The sequence below is a fragment of the Nomascus leucogenys genome, chromosome 2 (genome assembly GCF_006542625.1).
Source record: "Nomascus leucogenys isolate Asia chromosome 2, Asia_NLE_v1, whole genome shotgun sequence".
Taxonomy (NCBI): Eukaryota; Metazoa; Chordata; class Mammalia; order Primates; family Hylobatidae; genus Nomascus; species Nomascus leucogenys.
This window is the reverse complement of record NC_044382.1, coordinates 62,011,498-62,022,478: the sequence shown is the minus strand read 5'-3', so window position 1 is coordinate 62,022,478 and position 10,981 is coordinate 62,011,498. Positions and strand designations below refer to the sequence as shown.

General features: G+C 46.2%; 1 protein-coding gene across 3 annotated transcripts in view; it reads left to right on the top strand.

The window, feature by feature from the left end:
- Positions 1-3,939: 3,939 nt before the first annotated feature.
- Positions 3,940-10,981, top strand: part of CCDC113 (coiled-coil domain containing 113) — a 40,222-nt gene continuing 33,180 nt past the window's right edge. For all 3 annotated transcript variants that reach the window (XM_030796175.1, XM_030796178.1, XM_030796176.1), the window contains exons 1-3: positions 3,940-4,127; positions 6,753-6,879; positions 8,029-8,190. In XM_030796175.1, coding sequence (XP_030652035.1) covers positions 4,027-4,127; positions 6,753-6,879; positions 8,029-8,190 — 390 coding nt within the window. In that variant the 5' untranslated portion in view covers positions 3,940-4,026. The remainder of the gene's footprint in view (positions 4,128-6,752; positions 6,880-8,028; positions 8,191-10,981) is intronic.

Here is a 10,981-nt window from a genome sequence, read left to right as displayed (position 1 = left end):
ATAAATAAATAAATAAATAAGGCAGTGATGGAAGCAATTCAAGTGTCCATCAACGGATGAATGGATAAACAAAATGTGGTATATCTATACAACAGAATATTATTAAGCCTTAGAAAGAAAGGAAATTCTGACACATGCTACCATATAAATGAACCTTAAAGACATGCTAAGTGAAATAAGCCAGTCACAAAAAGACGATGGTATATGACCCTGCTAATGTAAGGTACCTAGAGTAGTCAAATTCATAGAGACAGAAAGTAGAACTGTGGTTGCCAGGGACTGGAGGGAAGGGGAAGCAGGTATAGAGTTTTATAATGAATATAGAGTTTCCATTTTGCAAGATAAAAAAGTTCTGGGGATTGGTTGCACAACCTTGTGAACATACTTAACACTACTATATTGTACACTTAGAAGTGGTTAAGATGGGCTGGGCGCTGTGAATCACGACTGTAATCCCAGCACTTTGGGAGGCCGAGGCGGGTGGATCACAAGGTCAGGAGATCGGGACCATCCTGGCTAACAGGGTGAAACCCTGTCTCTACTAAAAATACAAAAAATTATCTGGGCGTGGTGGCGAATGCCTGTAGTCCCAGCTACTCGGGAGGCTGAGGAAGGAGAATGGCGTGAACCCGGAAAGGGGAGCTTGCAGTGAGCCGAGATCGCACCACTGCACTCTAGCCAGGGCGACAGAGCGAGACTCCATCTCAAAAAAAAAAAGAAGTGGTTAAGATGGTAAATTTTACAGGCCGGGTGAGGCGGCTCACGCCTCTAATCCCAGCACTTTGGGAGGCCAAGGCGGCTGGATCATGAAGTCAAGAGTTTGAGACCAGCCTGACCAACATGGTGAAACCCTGTCTCTACTAAAAATACAAAAAATTACCCAGGCATGGTGGCAGGTGCCTGTAATCCCAGCTACTCGGGAGGCTGGGGCAGGAGAATCGCTTGAACCCAGGAGGTGGAAGTTGCAGTGAGCGGAGATCACGCCATTGCCCTCCAGCCTGGGCAACAAGAGTGAGAATCCATCCAAAAAAAACAAAAAGGTGGTAAATTTTATATTATTATTTTTTTCTTTTTCTTTTCACCTGCCTCAGCCTCCCAAAGTGCTGGGATTTAGAGGCGTGAGCCACTGTGCCCGGCCATGTTATGTATTTTTTAACCACAATTTTTAAAACATGTAAAGCAGCTTGACCAGCAAGGTGATCCAAACAATATTTTTGGTTAGCAAATGCAAATTTTAGTTCATACATGTAATATGTTACCAAATTAGAATAATATCTTTAAGATTGAAATTTATTCTTTCTGTTGGTTTGAGTCCTCCAAACCAAGATAAAATTAGACATGAAGAGATCTCTTTCTTGGGGAAAGCGTCTGTAATGGACAAAGGAGAGGAAGCTGGAGTAGACAAGGACAGCCTCCCACTGTGATGACATCTGGGAGAGGACGGAGTGAGGGCCAGGGAGGAGGCATCCCAGATCAAAGCACGGCGCTAACAAAGTTCCAGCCAGCCTGATCGGGAGTCTTTGAGTCCATGACGCCAATTAGGCCAGGTACAGTGGCTAATGCCTGTGATCTCAACACTTTGAGAGGCTGAGGCAGGAGGATCGCTGAAGGGTAGAGTTCCAGACTAACATGGGCAACATAGCGAGACCCCCATTTCTACAGAAAAACAAAATGAAACAAAACAAAAAACAGAGAGAGAAAGAAAAAAAAAATTAGCCAGTCATGGTGGCATGCCTCTGTAGTCCCAGCTACTCCGGAAGCTGAGGTGGGAGGATTGATTGAGCCCAGGAGTTCAAGGCTGCATTGATATGTGATTGTGCCACTGCACTGCACTCCAGCCTGGGCAGCAGAGTGTGATCCTGTCTCAAAAAAGTAAAAATAAACTCCCCCTTCCAAAAAAAAAAAGAAAAACAAAGTTTCCAATTAGATGTGTCCCCTGGGACCATTTCTCTCTCCACACAAAATAGATGACCAGCCGCACCACCGCTTACACCTCTGCCAGCTGGGAAGCTTTCCCTCTATACTGTCTTTCACTACCTTTCGTGAAGTGGTTGTAATGCAGCCACTGTCCATTTTTGGCTTCCAAGCCAGCCCATCTGTAAACTGAGCTCAAGCCTTTGCCTTCTCTTCCAGGTGGTCATGAACTCCCCAAGCCCCTGCAAATATAGTCATAAATTTGAGCTGGAGGAGGGATCCTGGTGCAAATGTGGTGGGTGCCATGTTGGTCTGGGCTACCTGCTCATGCAGCTTACTCATGCTCTCTGGTCCTGCTGGAGCCCAATCCTGGATTAACCATTTCCATTTGCAATGGACTGAGGCTGGGCCTGTCCTACTTAATAACTCAGCTGGTAGAGGGCAGGACTGGATGCATGGTCACTTGGTACCCCATATATCCAGTGTTCTGTCTCTACCAGGGTATAGTAACAGGCCAGGAGTTGTTTCTCAAAAGACACGTAATTCTCTGCCGTGGATTGCATGGTCTTGTTTCAGAATCCTGGGTCCTTTGTTGTGATTCTCTTGCTGGGTCTTGCTTTAAGATTCCTGCTGCATCTTTTTTCACCACTGACACCCCCAATGTCATAGAGTCTGTTGTATCACACAGCCCAGTTGGCAGGGCTGTTTGCATCATAGCCTCGACTTGCTACAGAGCCCGTTCTTGCTCTGGGTTCACTTGGAGCTGGCATCTATTTATGTCACCTGGGGATAGCATCCACTTGTGTCACCTTGTATATGGACATATTAAGTATTGCTAAATGTGGTCTGCATTGTCCCTAGAACCTAAAGAGGCCTACCGCCAGAGAGAAGGTGGTAGGGCTCCAGCTCTCTGCTGTCATCTCCAGTGATTCTATTCTGGCCCCAACCTTGTGCACCCTGAGCAGCAAAACAAAAACCCTCCCTCAGATCTAGGGAGTGCCTGTCAATGCTAATGCATGTCCCTTGCAGGAAGGGGGCTGACCCGCACACCAAGCACTTTATCACAGCTTGCTTTCTAAGCACATCCAGAGCTCACCCTCCCTAGGAGAAGTCTCCCCGTCCTGCCCTCTGTCCTCTTTCATCCCGATGGGGAGCAGAGAGAGAGCTCCCGTGTTGCCTCCCTGATCCTTACCATGTCCCACATCAGCATAGAAGTTAACAGCACGGACTTTGGGTTCCACCGGAGCTTGATTCCATTTTTGAGTAGAATGGAATCTAAGCTACTCCATTCCTTGGTTTTCTGATCTGTAAGATGACGGCAATAATACCAATTGTACCAGATTGTTTTGAGGATTTAAGGAGATGACTACGATGCACAGTGTGACGCATGATGTTGCTGTCAGCACCCCAGGTTCCAGCGGCTTGTTTAGAGGCAGTTTCACTCATTTAATTGGAAGCTCCTTGAGGATCAGAATGGTCTTTTCCAGACATTCCCCCTAGGATACTGAGGACACAGTAGATATTCAGTAATTATTTAGGGATGTCTCTTGAAGGTATACCCATTTTTATCAGCCACGTTTTTTCCTTCCAGAAATGCAGGATGTTAATATCTGAGAGGAGCTGCTGTTAGCATGTAGGAAGCACCAGGTGGTGAACAGAGCAGGGGCCTCCCAGTGGGACAGGGGAAGAAGGACACTATGATAAATCGTGTTAATTTTCTGGGCCCCAGTTTCCTTATTGGGAGAATGGAGAGATTGATAGATACCATTACAAGGTTGTGCCGAAGGTTTTCATAACTATGCTTAACACGCTGCCAAGGACACAGTAAGTGCTGAGAAACAGCGGCTGCTATTATTGCTATCAATTTAAGAGTTACTGTTAAAGAAGTGAAACTGAACGCGCTTAGGTGTGCGCTCAAAGCCAGCAACCTGGCTGGGTCCTCATGGAGACAGGCGGGGCAGCGCGGGGAGGGGCCACCGGAATCCCCACCCCTTTCCTCGCGTCCGGTCGCCCGGGCAACGCGCCACGGCGTCGCAGCCGGAGTGACGCGTGGCCGCCGGCACCCGGAGCTCCTGGGCACACGGCATTGGCAGGGGCCGCTTCGGCAGAGTGATGACTGATGATGAGTCCGAGAGCGTCCTCTCCGACTCCCGTGAAGGGTCGGAGCTGGAGCTGCCTGTTATCCAGCTGTGCGGGCTGGTGGAGGAGCTCAGGTACCGCGGCCCGCGCCTGGGGGCCGCCCCTCTTCCTCCTGGGCCCTCCTCCCCGGGCGGCCTCGGACCTGGGGACCAGCATGGAGAAGATCCAAGCCCTCACTGAGCACTGGGGAGACTTTGCCTCTTTACTCCTGCGAGTAAAGAGACTTTACTCTTTACACCACCACCACTGAGCCAACGAGCCGTTGGTGGAGCTAGAACGGGGTGGTGGGGCGAGGGGATGGGGCCGGTGGTGGGAAGCCCAGAGGGTAATTGGGGAAGTGACAGTTTCGGCCGGATGAGTCTCTCTCGTGCCAGACGGTGTGCTTAGCCCATCCACAATTCTACAGCGGCAATTTGGACCAGGTGACTTCTAAGTCCTTTTCTGATGCTAAGATTCTGTGATAAGGCTGGGCGCGGTGGCTCACGCCTGTAATCTCAGCACTTTAGGAGGCCGAGGCGGGCGGATCACTTGAGGTCAGGAGATCGAGACCAGCCTGGCCAACATGGTGAAACCCCGTATCTACTAAAGATACAAAAATTAGCCAGGCGTGGTGGCGCGTGCCTGTAATCCCATCTACTCTGGAGGCTGAGGCAGGAGAATTACTTGAACTTGGGAGGCGGAGGTTGCAGTGAGCTGAGATTGTGCCACTGCACCCCAGCCTGGGCAACAGAGAGGGACTAAGTCTCAAAAAAAAAAAAAAAAAGATTCTATGATAAAACTAACACGGCAGCAGAATAGAAAGCAAGCTATTGAGATGGTTTCAGTATGAGGCAATGTGTGCCTGAACCTGGATATAAGCATGGAGATGGACAGTAAAGAATGGCCCGATAGTCTGCATTTATTTTATTTTATTTTGCAGTCTGCTTTATATCTACTACTATAGCAAGTAAATTGGATATAAAGATTCCATGATGTAGTTAAGATTAGTTGTACAACTTACTGGTCTTGCACAGAATATCCTAGCTCTAGCAGCTGAATAGATGTTACTTCTTTCTATACATCTACAAATGCTTTAGGTCAGAACTGAGGTATTATTACTAATAGCTCTCATTTTTTAGTGTTTCTATGTACCATGCATTTACATATATGATCTTATATGATGATACTGCAACCCTAGGAAGTTGCAGGAAGGAAACAAAGACACAGAGGTTAAGTCACTTCCCTAAGTTCGCACAGTTAGTCAGTGGTAGTGCTGGGATTCAAACTCAGGTGTGACCCCACAGACTACATACACCTGGAGCATGATCTATGCTGAAAAAGCAAGCTACTTTGATAGATTGTGTTTTCCATTCAGCCTTTTCCACTAGTTTGTTTTGTTTTGTTTTTGATACGGAATCTCGCTCACTGAAGTGTCGCCCAGGCTGAAGTACAATGGCATGATCTCGGCTCCCTGCAACCTCCGCCTCCCGGGTTCAAGTGATTCTCTTGCCTCAGACCCCTGAATAGCTGGGATTACAGGTGCCTGCCACCACACCCAGCTAATTTTTGTACTTTTAGTAGGGATGGGGTTTCACAATGTTGATCAGGCTGGTCTCGAACACCTGACCTCAGGTGATCCACCTGCCTCGGCTTCCCAAAGTGCTGGGATTACAGGCGTGAGCCACCACACCTGGCCCCACTAGTCTTAAAATTCAGCCAAACAGGAATTATTAAAAGTAATAGCAAAAACTGCAATTCCTTTTGTACCAAACTAATAGATTAATAACACATGAAAACATCAAAGTTGTTCTCTCTCTCATATACATATACATACATATGTGTGTGTAACACACACACACATACACACATATGAGAAGTTAAGTTAAAAAGGTTATAACCTTGGCATATACAGGATAAACTAGGTATGTTATCTCTTCCTCTGTTCAGAGTTTTCCAGAGTTTATGATAAACTTCCAGTTGATACTTTTCATCTATTGGGTACTGGAAATAAAAGAACTGAAAAACATAAACCAAAGGAAACATCTGAAGATTGTGGGTGTGTTTAACTTCAAGAATATAGTAATTCAGGTTGGGCACAGTGGCTATTATTGCCTGTAATTTCAGCACTTTGGGAAACCAAGGTGGGAGGATCACTTTAGGCCAGGAGTTCATGGCCAGCCTTGACAACATAGCAAGATACCACCTCTACAAAAAAAATTTTAAATTAGCCAGGCATGGCGTTGTGCACCTGCAGTCCTAGCTACTCGGGAGGCTGAGGCAGGAGGATTGCTTGATCCCAGGAGTTCAAGGTTACAGTGAGTGCAACAGAGTAAGACCCTGTCTCTTAAACAAATAAAAAAAAAAATATATATATAATATATAGTAATTCAGAAATAATCTCCCACATGGGTTCAATGATACTTGAAACCTATGAGAATTTTCAATGTAATACTAGTGTTGTGAATTTTGTGGCTCATTAAACATATTAATAAAAATATCAAATATATAGCACTTACTATGTGTCAGACACTGTGCCAGAGGCTTTGTCTTCCTTATTGGAACCCTAAAAGTTAAGTGCTATTCTTATACCCATTTTATAGGTGAGGAAGCTAAGGCACCAAGAGGCTAAGGGGTCTTGCAGGTCCACTAGTTATTAAACACTAGTTATTTGAGGTTTAAACTCTTATTACTAGAACTTACTCAGGTACCCTGTCTTGCAGCTATGTAAACTCTGCTCTCAAAACTGAGACTGAGATGTTTGAGAAATATTACGCTAAACTGGAGCCCAGGGATCAGCGACCTCCACGATTATCAGAAATTAAGATAGCAGCAGCAGATTATGCACAGGTACACAATGGAGATCTAGATCATTCTTTTATTGTTTGTCACCTTAAATGCAAGTGGTATTTGTATATCTGCCTTTGGTGCACCCTCTGTAGCCAATTGACCATGGGACCTTCTCCCTGTTTTACTTTTGATTTTTCTTTGCCCTCTAGGGTTTCTCTTTCAAGTGACTGTGAAAGAAATTGGGTTCAGTTAATAGTGGATTGACTCTCCAAGCATATCTTAGTTTACTTGAAAGAATTCCCTTTGGCTAGGTGCAGTGGCTCAGGCCTGTCCCAGTGCTTTGGGAGGCTAAGGTGGGAGGATCACATGAGACCAGGAGTTCGAGACTTGCCTGGGCAATATTGCAAGACCCCATCTTTACAAAAGAAAATTCTTAAATTAGCCAGATGTGGTGACATGCACCTGTAGTTTTAGCTACTTGGGAGGCTGAGGTGGGAGGATTGCTTGAGCCCAGGAGTTTGAGGCTGCAGTGAGCTATGATCACACTGCTACACTCCAGCCTGGGCAACAGAGAAAAACTCTGTCTCAAAAAAATTAAAAAAAAAAAAAAAAAGAATTCATTTAAGTTGAGGGACTCAACTGTTAACAAGGCCCAGCCAGCCACCTAAATGAGGAAAGTGGGCCTAGCACAGGGCCTTGTCTCAAAGGGGTTATCTGTGTAGGCTTATCCTTTGAGGGCCAAGCAAACCCATATGTACCCTGGACCACCCACTTCTGACCTTTGCCTTAAATGCATAGAAAGTCCAAGATGTTTGTTTGTCTGTTTTGCTGAACACAGTCCCCCACGGATGCAGTTTCTTTCCTGTGTTCAGCTCAGGAAGTACCTCTCAGCTGTCCCCTGTCTTTGACTTGAATGCTAGTCTATAGCATGTTCACAGCCTTTCCACCCTCAAGACGTTTACCCGTATTTATTTTCACTTCATTGTCAAACATAGGCCTTTGAAGTATTTAGTGCAGGGGCTTAGGTTGACTTGAGAAATAAATGTCAGCTCAGGCCTAATATCCAGCATCCTTTTACCATGAATTTGTTCTCCCTGGCTGTCACTCTGGGGAACTTCTAGCAGGTCAGAGGATCATTCTGATGCCTATCTTGGGCTGGTTCATTACCAATTCCTCTTTGACAATGGCTTTGTTTCTCTTGGGTTGCAGTTTCGAGGCAGGCGTAGATCCAAATCCCGGACAGGCATGGACCGTGGGGTAGGCCTGACTGCCGACCAAAAACTTGAGCTTGTACGAAAGGAGGTGGAAGACATGAAGGATGACTTATGGCACATGAGGGCAAATGCGGAACGCGACCTGCAGCATCATGAGGTACAGCTTCCTCCCAGCGCAGCCTGTCCTGCCCAGGCTCCCCACCTCTGCCCCATTGAGAGGTATCTAGAATGGGTTCATGTGATTGTTGGGGCTTTGGAAGAAACACAAGTAGGATGAGGCGAATCCAGGGCCTATCTTCAAGGAACTTACCACCTGCTTGTGGGGACAACACATTTTTGAACTTTTTTTAATGGGAAATTTCAAAAATACACGAATGTAGAGAGGCTAGCACAACAAAGCCCTGTGTATTCAACACCTGGGTGCAATGATCATCAACATATGGCCTCTTTTGGTTGATCAATTTTCCCTTCATCTGGCTGGGTTACTAGCAAGTGAATCCTAGTGAATCTCTGTATGTATTTCAGTATATATCTTTAATATATGAATTCTTTTAGAGGACATAACCATGATAACCCTAAATGCTCTTAAAATTTTACAGTAATTTCTTTTTTTTGTTTTTGAGATGGAGTCTCGCTCTGTTGCCCGGGCTGGAGTGCAGTGGCATGATCTCAGCTCACTGCAAGCTCCGCCTCCCAGGTTCATGCCATTCTCGTGCCTCAGCCTCCCGAGTAGCTGGGACTACAGGGGCCCGCCACCACACCTGGCTAATTTTTTTGTATTTTTAGTAGAGACGAGGTTTTCACTGTATTAGCTGATGGTCTTGATCTCCTGACCTCATGATCCGCCTGCCTTGGCCTCCCAAAGTGCTGGGATTACAGGCATGAGCCACTGCGCCATGCCTGCAATAATTTCTTAATAATACAAGGGGTTTGAGGTTCAAGTCAGTGTATTAAGGTTCTTGAGAGGGACAGAACCAAGAGCATACATGTATATATGAAAGGGAGTTAATTAGGGAGAACTGGCTCACGTGATTACAAGGCAAAGTCCCACACAATCGATCGGCTGTCTGCAGGCTGGGAAAAGAGAGAAGCCGATAGTGGCTCAGTCCAAGTCTGAAAGCTTCAAAACCAGGGAAGCCAACGGTGCAGCCTTCAGTCCATGGCTGAAGGCCCTAGAGCCCCCACCCAGGAAGCCGCTGGTACAAGTCCGAGGGTCTAAAGGCAAAGAACCTGGAGTCTGATGTCCGAGTGCAGGAGGAGCAGAAGCAATTGTTGGGCATGGGAAGAAGAGGGAGAGCCAGAAGATTCAGTACACAAGCTTGTCCACCTTCTTCCACCTGCTTTTCTCTAGCTGCTCTGGCAGCCAGTTGGATGGTGCCCACCCACATTGAGGGTGGATCTTCCCCTCCCTGTCCACCAACTCAAATATCAGTCTCTTCTGGCAACACCCTCATAGACACACCCAGAAACAATACTTTACCAGCCATCTAGGCATCCCTGAATCCAGTCAAGTTGACACCTAATATTAACCATCACAGTCAATGAATTGAGTGAAAAGTCCCTAGGTCAGCATTTCTTTTTTTTTTTTTTTTTTTTTTTTGAGACGGAGTCTTGCTCAGTTGCCCAGGCTGGAGTGCAGTGGTGCGATCCCAGCTCCACCTCCCAGGTTCACACCATTCTCCTGCCTCAGCCTCCCGAGTAGCTGGGACTACAGGCTCCTACTGCTACACCCAGCTAATTTTTTTTGTATTTTTAGTAGAGACGGGGTTTCACCATGTTAGCCAGGATGGTCTCGATCTCCTGACCTCGTGATCCACCCACCTCGGTCTCCCAAAGTGCTGGGATTACAGGCATGAGCCATCGCGCCCAGCCCCTAGGTCAGCATTTCTATACGGCACACGTGCCCATGGTTCATGCACTGTTACAGACCAATATAGTAGTGTCTCTTAGAAAGTCCAATACAGTCAGTTTCCTCCAGAGAAGAAACATCACTGTTAATTCGGTTGCCCACAGGATGACATTGTTGGCTTGCATTTGAGAGCCATGTTGTATGAAAAGTAGATACTTCTGTTCTATTTCTAAAGTTTTCCATTTTTCTGTTTCTAAATGTGGGCATTCACAGAATCACACTCGTCTCAAGAGGGACCAGTCAGTAGACTCATGTCTCCCATCAATGCAACCATCTGTATCACATCAACTGATCCTGCTCTCCCACCCCTCCTCTCTCTCTTTCCAAACATACATTGTTGAATTCTAGCAAGTTAAAGGAGCTTGGGATGTGGTAGCATTATCCTGACGCGCTAGGTTGTGCAATGTAAGCATCAAGTGCGGAGATCAGAGATCAGTATGGGCTAGAGTGGTCAAAAAGAATTTGTTGAGGAGGTAGGGCTTAAAAGGGACTTGGCATGATCTTGAAGAATGATGGTATCTGTTTAAGGCACAGGGAAAGAAGGGCACCCCAGGTAAGGAGAATGACATGGGCAAGGCAGTGGAGGTGGGCACAAGTTTGGTGAGCTCATGACATTGAGGAGGCCAGTGTGATTAGAGAAGAGGCTACTTTAGGAAGTCAGGTTGAGTAAGGCAATGATTTCTTGACAGCCATGCCAAGCAGTTTATCTTTGATGTCTTGGAAAGCTGGACCCCACTGAGGATACTTGAGTAGGAGAGCAACGTGTTGAAAGCAGCGTTTCAGGTGGATTGATGTTCTACCATGTGGAGATGATGGGGCTGGGAAGAGGCTGGAGCCTGAGGCCAGCCAGTGAAAATGCTTTTGCTTCTTGGTGTCCAGAAAAAAAGTCTGAACTAGGATGATTTGCAGTCTGGCTACAGATACCATTCCATTTTATTTTTTATAGTAATATGTATGTCTGTGCGTGTTCTTATTTCTAGGCAATCTATGTTGTAGAATGTTGAAAAATACAGTTAAGCTAAAAGAACATTTGAAAACA